Below are 19,328 nucleotides of genomic sequence, written 5' to 3' on the forward strand. Positions count from 1 at the left end.
TCTCCGGTCTTTAAAAGCGCCTTGGTGCGAAATTAGCTGCATTGTCCCCGTGTGTTTCGGCTTGTTTGTCTCGGTGGCGGCGATTTTGGCGCACTGATACGCGTTACGCCGTGAAACATGTGACGTCACAAGTGTCGCGTCGAGGACATCACATAGGCGTCGGAAATATCCAAGAAATGAAGCTAAAATTAAAGCTAGAGGCTTGTTATGAATGTGATTGTGATCATAAGTGATCGTGAAAAATAATGTTTTCTTATTAATAAGTGGATACCTACATATTAATTTGTCTAGTATTTGTTGTGAGACTTCCATTTATCCAACCTCGGAGGAACATCCCATACACAGCAAATTACAACCTACTCCAAACCTTCATTACACCAGCTTCCACACCCCCCCCCCCCCCTCCTCCACCCCAACGGGGTGTCACACCGACCCCCCCCCCCCACCCCCACCCCCTCGTGCCCCGGCCGGTGCGCCGTGGTGCCGTGAGGTTTCCCCGCGGCAAGCGTCACGAGCCCAGTTTCTCCATCATCACGTGACAGACCACAGTCGTGACGGCGGCGTCACGTGACGCCAGCGCCCCCTGGTGGTGGTGACGACAGGTGTGACTTGACGCGAGGATGACGTGTCACGTGATGTGATGCGCAACTGACGTCCAAATGACGTATAGCTAAAAATGACAGATCGTCTACCCGAAACCGGAAGCGATGATTTTGTGTTTTATTAGACCAGGAAGTCGTGAACTCGCTAGTTGAAGGCGTGTTGCCAAGGTCAGGAAGTGAGGTAGTTTAGTGTCGTTTCACACGGCGTTTTGCGGAACTTGTCCCAGATTTAGCAAACACGCAAAGCTGTGCATGGTTTCTATCAGTCTATTGGTGACTCCCTGCTGTGTATTGGAGCATTCGCTGCCACATCGCAGTGAATATCATACGCTCGTCTCTCCGCTCTCAGCGCAGTAAATAAAACTGCAGCGGAAGTGCAGCCATAACGCGGCTGACGCTGGCTTTGTTCGCCAGCAGCACTGCCTATTCGCGCTGCGCAGAACACAAAGGCTGACATATCACCTCGGTATTATACGAGGACTGTTGCAAGATGGCGGCGGTCAGGCGCTGATCGGTCCTATCATGGTGTGTCGTTTCGGGAACTAGCGACCCGCGGCCGGGCGCCGCGGAGAGGTGCCCGCCATAGGGTTTTGGGGCTATTTTTTCACGTTTCGGTCTGAATCGTGAAATGTACTGGTCGTAGCAAATATGTTCCCTGGATTCTGAATTTTCAGCCCACGTGGAATGCGATAGGACAAGAGTCATTTTCGTACAGACAAAACTGTGCCCGCGTTTTTTTGGTCAAAGTAAAAATGTTCAGCAGATTTTAACACGTGGGCCGCCGCAAAACAGGGTACACCGGAGGACTAAAGATTCAATATCTCCTAAGCCATCATAGATAGCAAATATGTTCCCTGGATCTATGTAGATAATACTTCAGAGAACACTTCAGGCCAAAAATTGTTTCTCGACAACTCACACCCAGCCCGCGTTTTTGGCTCAAATGCAATGCAACACGGCAGCCGACCTTTAGGGCTCAGTTAGCGAGTTTATTTTTTAGCGAGCACTTCGAGCATTTCAGTGTTCGATGAAATGACATATTTTTTCAACGCAGTCGTTTCTTCATTTGCATTTAAACGCGACCTATATGATAATGTGACGGTATCGTCACACCAGAAGGTGTAATTCATCGTAATTTATAGGGCTAATTCTCGGCGCACAGCAGCAGACGGACACCGACTGACCCACCATCTAAAGGCAGTTTGGCGAAGCAGTATCGTGAATCACAGCCGCGAGATGTCCCTAGCGTAGAACACCGTCTGTTTGCCTGGTTTAAATACGTGCTGTTTGCCCTCTGTCAACCCTTGAGTCATGGGGCTGGGGTCGCGGATGAATGGGCGATCGCCCGCTGCGCGGGGAGGGGGCTGCTCCCCTGACCCGGACCGCCACGGCATGGGGACGGTCCCGCACTCGCGTGCCTCACGTCGCCGCCTCACACCGGTCAATTACGCTGGTTTTGAGGAAACGCCCATTATGCACTGTAGGCCGGCAGCCTGAAAAAGCGCTAGAAATTCCCCCAAACTGACTGTCCGCAATATGAACAAAATAGGTATCATTTAATCCCAAATTGATCGAAGAATACGATTCCGATGCTAGTTTTGGCCTAAGGTCAAAATTGAGGTCGTCAGTTGTCACCAAACACAAGACAATTTAGACTCTCTATAGGCCACCACATTTACCGATTTTAATGATGAACTTTAGTGGTAATTTATTAGTTGACCAATCGTCGTTTTGAACGAAATTTCCTGTCAGACTAGTTCAGGGCACTGTTGTTCACTGTGCCAACATCATTCTGACATATTGCATCGCTTTTCTGCAAGATAAGATAGCTGTTTGCAAGCAGCTGCAAGACGTAATTTAAAATCATATCCAATTTTTTAATTAGACTTTTATAAAAACGTTATTTCGAGCGGCTAAAAATGAACATTTCATACTAGCCTCTGATTACTCATCTTTTGCTCCATATAGGTGCTTTGCTGCTTTTCCCTGCTACTTTTCGAGATATGCGCCAGTAAACCACATGATGTAGGGGCAATTGTCACCTCGCCGCTCTACTGAAGGCCCGGCGCTCTTTAAAACGCTGGAAGTTGTGAAAAACAAACTAAAATAAACTAAATGAAATATATGTCCCTGAGCTCAGAATTGGTCAACGCACACAATGCTGTCAACATTTCTGGGCCAAACTCAAAAATTGAGTCATTATTAACCCCTAAACACAAGTCAGTGATAATCAACAACAACTTGCTCTTTAGTTAGACTTTTTGAGAAATGTTATTTCGAGCCGTTAAAAATGGCCATGCCATACAAACCACCAATCATCTTTCTGTCATGCCCTACTCGCAATTTTTGCTAATGCCTGCTACTCTTCGAGTTCACGTGACCTCACCATTAAAAGTGAATGGGGAAATAAGGAAACTGTTGTTTTTGCGCATGGAATGATTTCAAACTATCTCAAGCACACGGAATCGTGATTTCGTGCACTCCTTGCAAGATCCGATGCTTTACTTTTGCATTTTTGACCTTCCGTGACGTCATTTATGACGTCACACCGGTCATAGGAGTTTCTCGTCAATAACTCATGATCAAATTGAGCCAGCGACTCGGGAAAGCCACCAATGGACTCGGGAAGACCTCCCGAATCGAACGATATGCGATACGACCTCCTTTGATTAAGTTCGTGGCCTGATGGGCTCTGAACTGACCTTGACTCGAGGTCAATACCTTAAGTTGACCTCACCCGAACAAAAAGTATACCATTCGACGCGCCTGAGCCAGGCGAACACGATGGTGCCAAAATCGCTGCTCTGCGGCCATTTTTTGCGAAATTATTTGCCAAAAACCAAACCCTACCTTGGGCTTTTTGACTTCACCTCAGAGGTTACCGGTTGACCTGGGACCTTAAAATCGGGTATCAATCGTTCCGCCTTGAAACGGCGCACACGCTTGTTTTTTCCGCGAGGCTCTAGCTCCATTAGGGGCGAAACGGCAAAAAGGGGTCGTACCACCCGTCCCCCCTCGGCCGGCCGAGGGGGTGGGGGGTCCGACAATAGGTCCGGCGAGGGTTAAGCAGCCCCACTTCGTTTTTAGCATGTTTGCCTGTCACTGAGATCAACAACTCAAGCACAAATAATTTCTAGCACTTTTCCGGACCCCCGGCCCAGTGTGTTATGGTGGTGGGTGATCCAACGTAGACCATGCCAGAACCCCACTGAGGGGGTGCCACCCGTGTCAGCTGGCTCAGACCCATGATATCCCCATACCGAAAGCGACGTTAAAATGCCTATAGTAGGTACCTATTATTGATGTTTAATTCGAGAATGTATGCATGTAACTTGTAAATACATGATGTGTTAAAGTACTCCAACTGTACAACTTTGCCCTCTCAGCTCAAGGAATAACTTTGTTTTACTTTAAAGACAGATTTTGAGTGACTTAACACTCGCACGTATAGGGGAGTCGAACGGACCCCCTCCCCCTAACTTTTTTTCGTTAATATCTCGCGTAAAATGCGGCAGATCGCAACGAAACTTTCAGTACCTACCCTCGAGTTAACCAATTTTACAAATACTCTTAAAATTTAATGACCCTGACCCCAATGACCTATGACCTGTGACCTGATTTTCGAGACCATGTTCGACCGGAATCGCGAATTGGCGTATGTCGGCTCACATTATCCGCGCAATTTCCAATCTTTTTGTGGTGTGGGTTTCAAGATCACGTGAAGGTCATGTCAAGGTCATTGACCTTTGATGACCTTGCTTCACTTTCTCGAGTTTTACATGTTTCCAAGGTAGTTTCTGGAGCTGATTTCGAATTCCCATTTGAAGAAATATGAAAAAGTTTGGGTGCCCTCGTAACATGCTAAGAAACTGTCAGTGGGGGTCAACACCTGCTATGGATGGCCGGCAGGTCTCCTACTGGTTGACCTGACCATGACCTGACCTGACTCGACCTGGCCTAAATACATTAAGACATCATAGATATGTGATCAAAACTAACATGAACTACGTGTTCAGCACCCCGCAAAACCCCTAGTTTTTCAACCTCACTTTACGAAATTCCAGCAAGTCCCGATTTTCCCGATTTTTGGGTAATTGACCTGACCTGGAAGGTCAACCAATGATATAAATAAGACCATAAAATTGGGTATCATCAGCCTACTGTCGTCGCGGGCAACACGCTCGTTTTTTTCTGCGAAGTTCTAGCTCCATCAGAGGCCAAACGGCAAGGAGGGTCCAACGGACCCCCCCCCCCCCCCCCCTCCCCTATACGTTAGACGCTGGCAAACACGAATACGGGCGAGGGTTAAAACGAAGGAGAAATATTATTACGAGCGAACGGACCGCGCAAGCGAAGCGAAATCTTTTTAAGATAGCGGAAAGATATCAGCATTGACATAGAGCGGCCCGGCCCAGTAACGCTTATGAGAGGCATATATTTCAGGCCTGAGTAACCATTGCAGTGGTCGGGCTGATTGACCTGGCGCCCTTTTTGTTGGCCAAAGCCTATTTCTTCTACCCCGTAATTAATTGCTCTTAATACATCTCAGCATAGGTGATCGTCGTGGCACGTGCAGGGGTGGAGCTTCCCGTACAGTTGGTGGGGCGACTGCCCCACCAACTTGCCATTTTACCCCACCAATAAGCAGAGGCGGATCCAGCTCAGAGGTTTGGGGGGGGGGGGGCAAACCATAAAAAATTTATCGATTCTTTCCATGCATCGTCCATAGGCGCAATGTTAAAATCATGCCGTTTGGGGGGGGCAAATGCCCATTTTGCCCCCCCCCCCTGGATCCGCCACTGCCAATAAGTGTTTTGCTCCACCAACTTAAGCTGATTTGCAGGACTTTGTTGCTTTTCAAATCAATCATTAAAGGGACCCTCCCACCTTCAAAAAAGTTAATGAATTGGCATGAAAAAGATGTCGCTCGGTTCAGAAAGAGCGAAAACGAATATCTACCAAATTTCACCGAAAAATATTCACCGGTTTTCAAGATATTAGACTTTTACTTTTGTTTACTTTTTGGGATCTCCGCTGTTCCTAGCGACTTTATTTGAAAGTGCGGCATTTGTTGCGCGCAAAGCAGCATATACCACCGAGTGCTACAAAACGTTTTAGTCAAACATTTAACGGACGTTCGAAAGCCTGATGACGTCATCAGATTCCCGTAATGGTTAAGAGATAGGGACCACGCTGGTCCCACCCTGCAAGTAAAGGGAAGGAATTTCTTGAACACCATAAAGCTGCGGGGGTTGCGACCAGGATAAATGGTGGTTTCTGAGCCTGGCCGCAAACTTGGCTATCTCAACTAAAAACTAATGTTAAGGTGGGAGGGTCCCTGGGTTTTTGGAATGTCTGTGTTATGCAAAATGTTACATTTGCAATAACGACAGGAATTGATTCAGTGTTCATTTTATTCAACTTGACAGTCGAACAGTGTACCTAGGTTTGATGCCTTTTTGCCCCACCAACTTCCCCGGAAAAGCTCCACCCATGGTGGCACGTGTCACGCGAAAGCTGTTTTGTTGAAGTAGCACTTTTGAAAGACTTAAACCTTTCTAGTAGAGGTTTTTGCCAATGGGTCTACAGTGCAGGGATATTTCTATCTTGCACTCCTCTGAGAGCTAGAGCTTCGCGGAAAAAAAAACGAGCGTGTTGCCCGTCACGAGAGGAAGCCGATGATACCCAATTTTAGGGTCCTAGGTCATCCATTGACCTTCAGGTCAGGTCAATGACCCAGAAGTCGGGAGAATCGGGACCTGTTAGAAAGTCGTGAAGTGGGGCTGCTATGGGGTTTTCCCGGGGTGCCGATCACGAATATCGCGTTAGTTTTGATCACAGATGATGTCATTAAAGGGACTATCCCACCTTTAACATGGGGTTTGAGTTGAGATAGCCAAGTTTGCGGCGACGTTCAGAAACCACTATCTATCTAGGTTGCAACCCCCGCGGCCTCTTGGTGTTGAAGAAATTTGTTCCCTTCATTTGAAAATGGGCCTTGCACAAGGCCCTATCTTCAACATGGAGCGACCGTTAGTGTGACGTCACCTCGTTTAGTCATTCTGATTTAAATGGGTTTGTTAGTTGAAAAATCGCTTAAAACTTGGTCTGAACTTTGTTGTGGTGCCTACAGAGTAAAAAGAATCAGCTTTATGACAGTAATGTGGCCTGGGGAAGGAGGTAATTTTGGGCTGTGACGTCACATATTTGAAAGTTTGTGTTTGGAATATGGGAAGCCTAAGATGTTTAATGAAAAATAAATGCCAGAACCGTGTTCCTGGTCATCCAATCTATAAAGTCGGGCACAATTAAACTGGTTTTAACAACATTTTAGAAGGTGGGATAGTCCCTTTAAGCATTCAGACCAGGTCGGGTCAGGTCACGTCACGTCAAGCAGTAGATGTCGTGACGGGTATTCGTAATACGTGTCAACCGCCTCTGACACATATTCGTAACATGTTACGAAGGCACCAACACTACTTGGTAGTGATGTCAACTACGGAAAATCGTGATACCGATACCAAACCAAATACCAACAATATTCATGGAAAAATTCAGAAACCGAACCGACTTAGGAATATGAGGAAAATAGGTATACCTACCAACTTATTACCCAATTCTCAGCCCCTTTTCCCTTAGTGAGGATTCATAATAGGTACCAACAAAATACCAAATGCACTCGCCTTGAAATACCAAATACCAAGTTGGTATCGGTTTGGTATCGGTATATCAAAAAGTTGGTATCCGATTGACATCTCTACTACTTGGTAAATGTTCAAATGATTGCTAAAATTCGAATTCAGCTCCAAAAACTAGCCTAGAAACATGCAAAACTCGAAAAAGTGGACCGAAGTCACCAAAGGTCAATGACCTGACCTGACCTTCAGGTGACCTTGACATCCACCCAAATGCATAGGAGCAACATTAAATCACATGTTTGAGCGTTTGAAACCACAAAAAGCTTGCAAACGCGCGGCTAATGCGAGCCGACATACACCGAATCGCGATTCCAGCCAAACATGGTCTCAGAAAGTAGGTCACAAGTCAAAGGTCATTTGGGCCAGGGTCATGAAATTTTCAAGGTAGGTGTAAAATTGATCAGTGCGAGGGAATGAAAGTTTCGTCGCTCTCGGCCGCTTTTTACGCGAGTTATTCGCGAAAAACCTTAGGGAATGGTTGCATCAACCCCCCCCCCCCTTTGTGCCGGCGATGGATAAGCACTAAGCAGTCGAAAGAACACTTTTGGACAATTGACATGTGATGGAGACGTGGAAGAGCAGTAAAAACAGCTGCAATGCGTTCAGTTTTACAATAGGCAATCGATTGGGATGCAACATGAGTTTTACCGGTCAGGTCATGAGCTCGACCTTTAAAAAAAAAATGTTCATCTTTGGAGGTCAAATCACTCACTAAATTCTACAGCATTGGACGAGAGAGACATGATGCTAGCAGAACTGATTGTTTTTAATGCCTATGTACATACCCACAACAATGACAACAATGCACCGCCAGGCTACGCTTCGCTTGCGTTCCAGGACCATAGTGACGTCACAGGAAGGGACGCGGGCGGACCGCTGATGACCCGCCCACTGTCAAAGGGCGGGCTGGGTTTGACGGGCGCACAATAGCGGCCGCGCGCGTGCTTCTGGGAGCGATAGCGAAGGCACGGGCGTCGGAAGGGTTGGACGCTTTGACCCTCTCCCAGACCTCCCGCTGTTACTGCTATTGAGAAGGAAAATAAGTGACGGTGGTATTCATACGGGCTTTTCACTAATTTCTGACGATTCGCACGTGTCGTCAACAATTCCCGTCCCCTAGAGATACTTGCGCGAACACTAAGGTAACCGGACTGTTGCTTGAAACGCCGCAAGGGAAAAACATACTGCTCCATGGTTTTCTTCCACATGTGACCGGTCTGGAGCCTTTCCGCTTTAGATCGATGCGTATTTTTATCGATATAAGATCTCCATCTATCTTAGAATTTGCGATCTGAATGATGGGATGGAGCAAGATTAGAATGGGTCTGTGCCAGGACAGTAGAATCGGAGTTGAGCCCAGAGTCACCAAAATCTTACTAACTCCGACTTTGGAGTAGAATCAACATCGCTAACTGTATAGCTCAAAGTCATACATACCTACCCGAAGCCGAAGCCAGTCTGTCGAAAGATGGCCGTTTTCACGACGGGCTTTCTGGCGAGTGGACTTATATGCCATATGGACTTAATCTGCAAAAAAAAAATCTCTTTTACAGCAAATATGTTAATATCATGACTTTATTTTAGTGTTTTAACTCTCGCATGTGTAGGGGTGGTTGGATCATGGATGGACCCGCCCCCTCGGTTTTTCGCGAATAATCTCGCTCAAAAAGCGGACGATCGCGACGAAACTTTCAGTACCCCAGAGTTGATCAATTTTACACATGCTCTTTATCTTTCATGACCTTGACCCAAATGACCTATGACCCCTGGCCTTTTTCGTCGAGACGCGTCGAATGAACTATAACTTGACCTGAAAAGGTCAACTTGAAAATTTGACCTCAGGTCAAATCACTGAAAAGGTTCATGTTGCATGTCATTCGATCCTATTGCTGAACTGAACACATTTGTGGTGTTTTCAGCGCTCTAGCATGTTTCTATCTAGAGTTATTGTCAAAAAGCTGTTATGTAACGTTTCATGATCTGAGATGACCTCACGGGCATAAAAGTGGTCACAGGGACAATTTTCCGGTTCAGTGTGCCATGCTTACCTATGTCACGATGTTTGAGGTTGTTTTCGGCCAAACAAAGAGTATTTCAATTTCCCCCCATTCACTTATAATGGAGAGGTCGCAAAATTTAGCTGACCTTAGGTCACCGATATGAAACTTCCGTGATATACGAATTGTTCACACTGATTTCCTCATGCAAAATTTTCAAACTGAAAGTTTGAAACGAGTTTCAAACTTCTGGAATGTAGGTACACTGTAGGAATGACAGAACCACAAAGTTTTTTAGAGTTATGTTTTTTTTTCTCAAAAATCATATTTATTACATCATAAACGGATGACACAAAAAGACGACAACACAAAGCACTGCAGACAGGACACGTCAATCACGATGTTGCAATGTCCGCGGTGCTATGTGCGGCCCGCCCGGCCAGGCCGGGACGGCGCCATTGGCTATTTTAGAGGTATGTTTGCTTAATCTGACCTGGTGACCTGACCTTACGCGACCTGGGGTCAAAATTTTTCACACACGATGCGAAATTGATGATTTTCGTGAGGGGTGATCAGCGGTTCCAAGAGCAATATTATCTACATAGTTCCGTACCTACAGCCATGACTACTTTATAGACAACAATTTTCAGAATGACAATGTCCGGGACTAGCGAGCCAACTTGGCCGGTGCGCTCAAGATCACTATGCTGGGACGGCCGAGCTGTCATGGTCAATTATACCATAAATGACATAATTCATGACCAACTTTAACTACATTGATCATTTATGCCGTATTTCCTATTGGACAACTCTAAGGGCATGTGACGTCATCAAATGTTATTAAACGTTTTGTTTTGCTAATAAATCCGTACAGAAAAAGATACAGCCGCGCAAATGGTGTTATTGTGTTCAGCTCGTCAAGGCGCATCGAAAAATACCTATACATGATGACCTTGAAAACACGTGACCTTGACGTCAAGCGACCTGAGGTAACGTGACCTGAGGTCAACCTTTGACCTTGACCTATCGAGTTCAACACAAATATGCTTCGATGCGGATTGACGAGAGAATTGCGACATAACCCTGCCCCATGCCAGCAGGGTTATGTGGCTGGGGTGTGGGGCAATTTGGCCGGTGTTAGTTTGAGGTCGGGATTTGTTGTTATAGGCGAGGCAGCTTTAGATTAAGCAATGACGTGTGTCCTATGACGCAGTTGACGCATTTTGGAAGTTGACTCAGTGGCCATAGTCAGGGGTGGATCCAGGAATTTTCGGGAGGGGGGCGGCAAGTCGAAATAGGGGCGACCTGGCAATCCGGGGGCGCTCCATAGGTACAAAGGGGGCGCCAAACCGTCAAAATCGGGAGCTAAAAGCCCACAATAAAACTTGCAGAATCTAATATCCACTAAGAGTGTCATGGATTGTATATCTCGGATTTTTCCTAAAGGTCATATGAGGTCAGGTCATTTTCGTGACCTCACTATTATAAGTCAATGGGGAAAAATGAAAACTGCTATTCTGGCGCCGGGAACGATCTCCAACTATCTCAAGCACACAGAATCGTGCTTTGATGCATTCCTTGCAAGGTTAAATGCGTCACTTTTGCAATGTTGACCTTGCGTGACGTTATTTATGACGTCATTAGGGTCATATGAGTTTTTCGTCAATAACTCCCGATCAATTTGAGCTAGCGAGTCGGGAAAGCAGCCACTGGACTCAGGAAGACCTGCCGAATCGAATGATATGCAATATGAACTACTTCGACCAATGTCGTGACCTGGGGGCGCTGACCTGACCGTGACCTGAGGTCAACACCCTAAGTTGACCTCACCCAAACAAAAAGTATACCATTCGACGTGCCTGAGCGAGACGAACACGATGCTGCTAAAATCGCGGCTCTGCGGCCGTTTTTTGCGAAGTTATTCACCAAAAACGGAACCGTACCCTGCTTGGGGCACTTGACGGTTTCTGATCAATATACGAGTATTATTCATTCTGAGGGATTACATATTTTTGTTGGTCCATGACAACTGCCAATAGCAATCCGCGCGTCTGAATCTTTTGTCATTTTTCTTCTGAGCTTCGACATATTTAACGATATTCATCAGCGTGTTGGGGTGGGCCATGTAATAAAATGAATACTGTGTGGGAAGAGGTAATAATAAAAATATTGTCCTCTGTGACGCCACTGTAGCTCTCGCGCCGGGGCGAACAGTGCAGTATGGCCACAGAGAAAGTCACCCAAACCCCCTGCTAGGCCAAAACCATCCATATGATATTCAAGTCGGCGGCGAAATAAAATTGACCGGGTACATCGTTGATGTCCTCGATAGCATACAACTCTCGGCATCAATCTGCCTCAGGGGCCAGGGCAGCCACCAGGTCCGGGGTCTCGGCGTCCTTTACTCCCCTGGCGCAGGCTAAAACAGTGGATGAGCGTTTGGCTAGAAGGGGGCAGATAAGCTCAACTGTCAAGTTAACCCGCGCCGTGCTGATGGTCATAGTTTTCCGTGTCGTGCTGAGAGGGAGGGGGCGTTTTCACACGTCTAACTCGGCTCCTGGGCCTCGTGGTGACACGCGGTAAGTGGTATTCAAAACAGCGTCAAAAATAATGAAGAAAATAGTTAGGATCGTTTTTTAACCCTCGCATGTGTGCGGCGTTTGCCAGCTTCTAATGTGTAGGGGGGGGGGGGTCGGTTGGACGCCCCCTTTACCGTTTGGCCCCTGATCGAGCTAGAGCTTCGCGGAAAAAACGAGCGTGTTGCCCGTGACAAGAGGAAGCCGATGATACCCAATTTTACGGTCCTAGGTCATTGGTTGACCTTCCAGGTCAGGTCAATGTCCCAAAGTCGGGAAAATCGGGACCTGTTAGAAAGTCGTAAAGTGTGGCTGCTAAGGGGTTTTTCGGGGTGCTGATCACGAATATCGTGTCAGTTTTGATCACACATGATGTCTTGAAGCATTTAGACCAGGTCGGGTCAGGTCAGGTCAGGTCAACCAGTAGGCGTCGTGACGGGTGTTCGTAGTACGTGTCAACCGCCTCTGACAGCTTCGTAACATGTTACGAAGTCACCAAAACTACTTCGTAAATGTTCAAATGGTTGCTAAATTCGAATTCAGCTCCAAAAACTAGCCTAGAAACATGTAAAACTCGAAAAAGTGACCCGAGGTCACCCGAGGTCACCAAAGGTCAATGACCTGACCTGACTTTCAGGTGACCTTGACACACACGGGAGTAACATCAAATCACATGTTTGAACGTTTGAAACCACGAAAAGCTTGCAAACACGCGGCTAGTGCGAGCCGACATACGCGGAATCGCGATTCCGGCCAAACATGGTCTCGGAAAAGAGGTCACAGGTCAAAGGTCATTTGGGTCAGGGTCATGAAATTTTCAGGTTAGGTGTAAAATTGATCAATGCGAGGGTACTGAAAGTTTCGTCGCGATCGGCCGCTTTTTACGCGAGTTATTCGCGAAAAACCATGGGGGGGGTCCATCCGACCCCCCCCTACACATGCGAGGGTTAAGTCAGGTGAAAGGTCAGGTCACCAAAGGTCAAATTTTGCCTATGTCAACATTTTTTCTTCAAAAAGCGGCGCACAACTCGGGAACCAATAGAGCTACCCAGCCGATAACTCAAGAACCAATAGACGCAGCAAAACGCACGAGAAGGCAAACAAAAGAACGCGACGAGACACTTCCGATGAGTACCTAGCTGAAAGTTGAATTTCAAGGTCACAGTTCGGGTCAAGGTCAGGTCAAACACAGGAAATTGGGCTTTCAGTAGCATGGGTCCAAAACACCTCTGGTGACCTGACCTTTGACGACCTGACCGAAAAAGTGACCTAAGTAATTTCACCATTATTCCTGACGCTTTTTCGAACGTAGCTTTCCCCGTATCGCTACATGACCCAGGAGCCGAGTTAAAAGGGGGGTTCAAACACCCCCGCCCACCAGCAGGGCGTGTAATTCCGGGACCCCCAGCGGGGTGCGGGTTATGAAATGCATGCATCATGGTCGTTAAGTAGTCACGAGAAATTGCCAAGATTCCGTTCAAGATTTTGGAAACCATAGAACGATAGGTAATCAAAAATCGAAGATGGCAATTTGGCCAATTTGATTGTTCATGGTACATATTGGCAGACCAATGACGTTTACGGCATGTCTGTATGTCTATTCTGTGATTTTATACCTATTATTTTTTAAACATGTGTCGTTTTCTGTCGAAAACTCAAATCATGACGTCACTAAAACCTCGATATCTGAAACAATTTGGACCATTTTTTTGGAAACTTAATGTTACAATTAACTTCTATCAATTCCCTACATGTACCTACCTACACAAAATTTGGCACAAAAAACATCTTGCCTATGCTAAAATTCTGCACCAGCAATATTCCAAGTGTTCGTGCTTACAAACGGGCCAATTGTCTATATGCGACTCTCAGCTGCTCCCGGGTCATGCGCAGCGCCTCGCCGACTGAGCGTAGCCAGGCGACAAGCCAGCCCGTCACCGCAAGAACGGCGTTGGCTCCCCCCCCCCCCCCTCCCTCCTCCCGACCCCGTCCCCCGACCGGCGCGGCATTCCTCAGGCTACAATAGTGACTCCCCTCCCTCAGCTGACCCGTCCTCAGGTGCGGTGTACACTGGACAAATACCTCTGCCGGGGCTGACGGGGTCCATGTTTGAACAAAGGAGGGAAGCCTTCAAACATCTCAGACGGAGTTTTCGCCGAAACTACCAGCTAGCGCCATCCACCGGTGAACGGCGGTACTAAACTTCATTCGCTAGTTCCCGAAACGACACACCATTACCGACAGTGTCACTGGAATCGCTGTGTGTAACAGAAAATGACCTCATTGCCTCAGGATGTTTCTGGCTGAACACGAGGAAAGGATGATTGGACATGGTGAATCAAGATCTTCGCGCACAGGTGAAGGGCAGTAAATATTCCTGAAGCATCAGAGAAGGGAAAATATTTTGACACCATTTTTATTGCATAGCATAATGGTCCTCCAAGCTGCTGCTCCTTGGTGAGCGCTTCTCCGTTCCGCTGACTCTACAAGGACAGAAGATGACAGAAAATAAACAACAGGTGTTAACTAATGTCAGGAGTAGGACAGGAGATGACAGAAATCACTGCAGCAGCTGTCATCCGGTGTCAGGACGCCAGGTGACAACTGACAGCCGCTTCAGACGTGACACACTCTACTAACGGGATGCCGACGAGACGCAGCCCGCGGCGCCGAGGGAGCAGACCTCACTAGTTACGGCGAATTAGCGCGGTACGCAGGCCACGTTACGCAGAAGAGCTACGCGACAGAGCTCATGATCGTCGTGATTTTGGCTAGATGGACCGTGGGTAACACATGGTGGCGATGATTTTAAAAAGATGATGACACTGAAAGGGTTTTCTAATGCGTGATTCTGCGTGCAATCTTGTCCCAACTACACGGTGTGTTTGGGTAATACGCTATCAGCTGCGTACGCGGACATGAGATGATATCACGGTACTTTAAACAGCAGAACGGACCACTGGTAATTTTAAACCAGATCACCACTGTGAGTGGACATTAGCTTGGGTTCGGCCGGCCAACCCCGAGTCATCATAACACTTCCCGTGTGGGTGGCGGGTGGGGGACCCGAGTCCAGGGCAAAGCCAGAAGGGTGACCGTTCCGTAATAACTGGTGTGTTCGTCCGTCCGTCCGTCCGGCTGCGCCCCAGACATCACAACAACCCTGGGCCACTTCCGCGCCCGGGGCGACGCGTCCGCATCCGGCCCGGTCCCTAATGAACGCCGCCCAAATGAAGGTAATGATAAAAAATGGCCTGCGCCGCGGCCCACTTCCGTTCGGGGCAGCTGGCGGTCTAGTTCCGCCAGTCGCCGCCGCGAGGCGCTAGCGTCGCTCGCGGCGATACTCGACGTGGCAGGTGGGGGTGGCTGGGAAAATATTTCTGGAATATAATTCAGGCAGGTGAGGTGTTTTAATGGTGGATTTTTAGCTGAATGTGACGCTAAACACGGCTGATAATCTGCCCCGTGTCGTGTTGTGATGGTTTTGTTCCTGGGCTGGCGGCTCAAGGCACTATCTATATTCGGGGTGTTCGATCATTTCGGGGCGCGTGCCTGATACGATCATGGAATGTGATCTGTCTACGGACAGAGATCGTGACAGGACCCCGACGGCGCCGCGTGAGAGAGGGATGGCGCGCGCTGGTCTGGTGACAAATGGGGGGGGGGGCGGGATAACCATCTTCCCGGGGAGTGCTGTCGGACATTGGGGGGGGGCAGAGGAACATACGGAGGAGAGAGGGACGTCGGAGGGAGAGAGGGAGAGAGAGAGAAAGAGAGAGAGAGAGGGCTTGGAGGAGAGATGGACCGGAGTGAGGAGAGGTCTGTTTTCAGAGCCGTTTGTGAGATATGATGGATGGAGACAACTGTGTTAGTTGTCTAATTAGACCATACCATGATTTAATGGCTTACTTTAGATAAAGCGCTGAGAATGTACTGAGGTATCCGAATGCGGCTATCTGTTCGAAAATATTATTTCAAACACGTATGCCCTGCTCCTGCCATGATAAACCATCTCTCCCTTTCTGCTCTCTCTCTCTCTCTCTCTCTCTCTCTCTCTCTCTCTCTCTCTCTCTCTCTCCTCTCTCTCTCTCTCTCTCTCTCTCTCTCTCTCTCTCTCTCTCTCCTCTCTCTCTCTCTCTCTCTCTCTCTCTCTCTCTCTCTCTCTCTCTCTCTCTCTCTCTCTCTCTCTCTCTCTCTCTCTCTCTCTCTCTCTCTCTCTCTCTCTCTCTCTCTCTCTCTCTCTCTCTCCTCTCTCTCTCTCTCTCTCTCTCTCTCTCTCTCTCTCTCTCTCTCTCTCTCTCTCTCTCTCTCTCTCTCTCTCTCTCTCTCTCTCCATTACCTAACAATAGCCCTACCATACTCCAAACAGCTTCTGATATCTCATCTGGAACTGCCCCTCAAGGCGCCTGCAACGACACACTTCAGGGCACTATAAACATAAACCGGGTTGGACAACTGGCGCCGCGAGACTAGATCTCAATGACTTTATTTATTTAATATGGCTCGTCAAACGACCTATCTTTGTCTGCCCACACAGTTGGAGGCGAGCGGACCCGGTTAATTGAGCTGTAATGATAGTAAGGTGCGATTACAGCGCTCGTCTTTGTTCGTGCGCGGCGTTTCGTTATTTGTTTTTGTCGGTGTGTGGTTTTTGGTGTCGGGTGTGTTTCTAATGGCGCGTGTTTTGTTGTTTCAGGTAAGTACCCTTCGGCGAAGGGTATCAAGAGCACCGGCACCGCACAATCTCCGACTGAGGATGGTAAGTGCACCGCACCGCACCTCACCGACGGGGAGGGGTGGAGCCGACACACAGCGGGCAGCAGACAGACGGACAGAGGCGCCGGGGTATGTTTCAGCGCGCGGCTATCAATTTTTGGCTGATTTCTGGTAAATTAAATTTCTTTACCCTTGTCATTTTCATAGGTTTTAAAAATAGAATAGTTATACAAGTAAACATTTCATAGACATATGTTTGCAGAAATTTTGGTTATTGACTTCATTTTTTCTGCATATTTCATTCCAGCTGATATAATGTTTGGTTTGCTGGTTTTAATGGTTTGTTCCTAAGCGCCGTTGTGTCTCCATCTTGGTCCAGCTGCGGTCGGTGAAACCCGGTACCCGTCTGCACCGGTCTGCCTAAATGTGTGACACTCGAGGGGAAACTTGGTGATACAATCATGCAGGCTTCTATTTCATTTGCATAAACATTAGATAAACTAAAGGAGAAGCTATTGTGCTTACAAATATTGTGAATTATTAATAAGGAGGAAAAACAGGCACTCTCCATTTTCTTTTTTCATATCGTATTGTCGATGATATTAACGTTAACTTATTATAAAATCAAACCTTGGTGTTTTCCCTCGAGTGTATTTGTACCGAACGTTGCATGCTAGTGCAGAGTCACATTTGGGTCAACGTGTGAACATGGCAGATGTTGGATCCATTGACTACTTATTTGGAGTAATATTCAGTGAGTCATATTCAGCATTCAGTGTCTAACAGGCCATCGACACGACTCAAGCATAAACGTTAACAGGTGTTCAGACCCGCTAAACAAAATAGTCTGTCTTGATGGATTGTTTCAATATGGCTACAAGATTTGTCCGCGTGGTGTCGGAATAATTAATAAGCTCGTGACATCTTCATCGCTGGTTAGGACTGCACTTCCGGAAGGTGACTTAACTCGTGTTTCTTTTTCATTACGAATATACAAAGGTTGTTGACCTTTCGCTTATCGATGCTTGCTTGGTTTTGTTGCATTTGCGTTCCAATTTTCGTATCTTTTCTCAATGTTGTAACGTTTTATTTGTGAAACAAAATATGTTAAATTCCTATCTCTCCGTCAGTTAGTTCAAATGTTTTGGATGTCTGATACAACATTGCTTTAAGTCATGCCAGGCCCGTTTCTGACCCAAATGTGGCACTGTGTCGTAGAGCACCACCTCTGCACTGATGTTTCACTATTTGTTCACTCATTGCTCACTGTGTGCACCGTATAGGTATTCACCTTCACATTCACAGCTTTTAGAAGATGAGCACCTGTAAATATAGCGCACCCTGCTGCTACCACCATTTAGCCATGCACTTATGAATGAGGGGCATCGTATTACTGCATGAATATGCGATATTTATAGCTGTTTATGAGTCTTATAAACTGGTGTTCTTCGTCCTGCATCCGGGAGATTTCCATCAGCTGTTAGTGTGTCTGCATATGAGCGTTAATCATGTGTCCTGATTTCCTATTGCATCATCTTAAGCGGTTTTATGTATGAATGATGCAACTACATCCGTTTCAAGTCATGCACCTTAGGCAGACAAACATACTGACAGACTGTCATACAGACAGACTGCCATACAGACAGACTGCAGACAAACTGTCATACAGACTGCCATACTGACAGATAAACTGCAGAGAGACGAACAGACGAAATATGGCGTAGAGCAGAGACAGAAACAGAGGCATTTCCAATCCAGTTAGCCATCTGTTGTCTTGCTGCGAATTGCCAGTCGCCATATGTCAGTTGAAATTGGGAAATTCCTATCTGCTTATGCCAGTTCACCATGTGATGCAAGACTCTCATTTAGCCTGCAGGGTTTAGAATTTCCAAGTAAAATGGTAAATTTGTTGACTTTTACTTGTCATTCGCTCCAACGTATAACGTCTTAAATTAGACGGCTGCGGACCACCCCAAAATCATTAATTAACGCCATGAATCCAGTCTAATCACATTCCTGGGATGTTCAGATATCCTACCAGCTCAATGCGCTCCCTAGTGGTGTTAGTTCAGGCTTTGAGAGCCCGTCCCGAGCCCAGCACGACAAGACACTTTGTTAGGCTCCTTGATACCCTGGCGCTCCTCTGTGCGGCGATCGAGGTTCATAAACATTCCTCCGGTCTAAGCAGAATGGGAGCGTCATTAATCCATTGATAACCGTGGCAAACGATGGACCGGCGGAGACGCGACGGCCCGCCGCTACCTATGTGGTCCGCTGGGTCCCAGGGCCTTCAGTGGAGCGACCTCTGGGGTCTGCTGCCGTGGCCGGTGCGATGGTGCTGCCACCTGTGTAGCACCTGAGTCGAAGGTTCACGGTACTGTCGCTAGGTGTCGCATGAGCTCGGGGTTCGGGAATCGAAGCTTCAACTGGGCCTGGGGTTGCCCCGAAGACTGGAACTTGGAAGCATACTTGAGGATACGAGGCAAAGGATGTGCTAATTAAGCAGTCTCCCGTTGTCTTTTTCCGCTCTGTTCCGTTTCGTTGAAGGATGAGCTCTAAGTGTAGCTCTTTTGAGTTTTGGTACCTATTCCGGGTCAATTGGTAGAGCTAAATTCGCTGTCGGCCGTCCCCCTCAGACGGTCGGCGGTGTGTGGTCTCCAACAATGCCGCCCTGTTCTACGCTGAGTTATCACGGCTCGGGCCGCTGCCCTCGGGTGCTGTCTGCCGGACCGCGACCAG

At 47.4% G+C, this 19,328-nt stretch overlaps 1 protein-coding gene across 3 annotated transcripts in view; it reads left to right on the top strand.

The window, feature by feature from the left end:
- Positions 1 to 19,328, top strand: part of LOC122366386 (paired box protein Pax-5-like) — an 82,534-nt gene that overhangs the window by 20,266 nt on the left and 42,940 nt on the right. For all 3 annotated transcript variants that reach the window (XM_043338596.1, XM_043338594.1, XM_043338595.1), the window contains exon 2: positions 16,570 to 16,632. In XM_043338596.1, the coding sequence (XP_043194531.1) occupies positions 16,570 to 16,632 (63 nt within the window). The remainder of the gene's footprint in view (positions 1 to 16,569; positions 16,633 to 19,328) is intronic.

This window comes from Amphibalanus amphitrite, unplaced genomic scaffold (genome assembly GCF_019059575.1).
Source record: "Amphibalanus amphitrite isolate SeventyFive unplaced genomic scaffold, NRLGWU_Aamphi_draft 000802F_arrow, whole genome shotgun sequence".
Classification (NCBI taxonomy): Eukaryota; Metazoa; Arthropoda; class Thecostraca; order Balanomorpha; family Balanidae; genus Amphibalanus; species Amphibalanus amphitrite.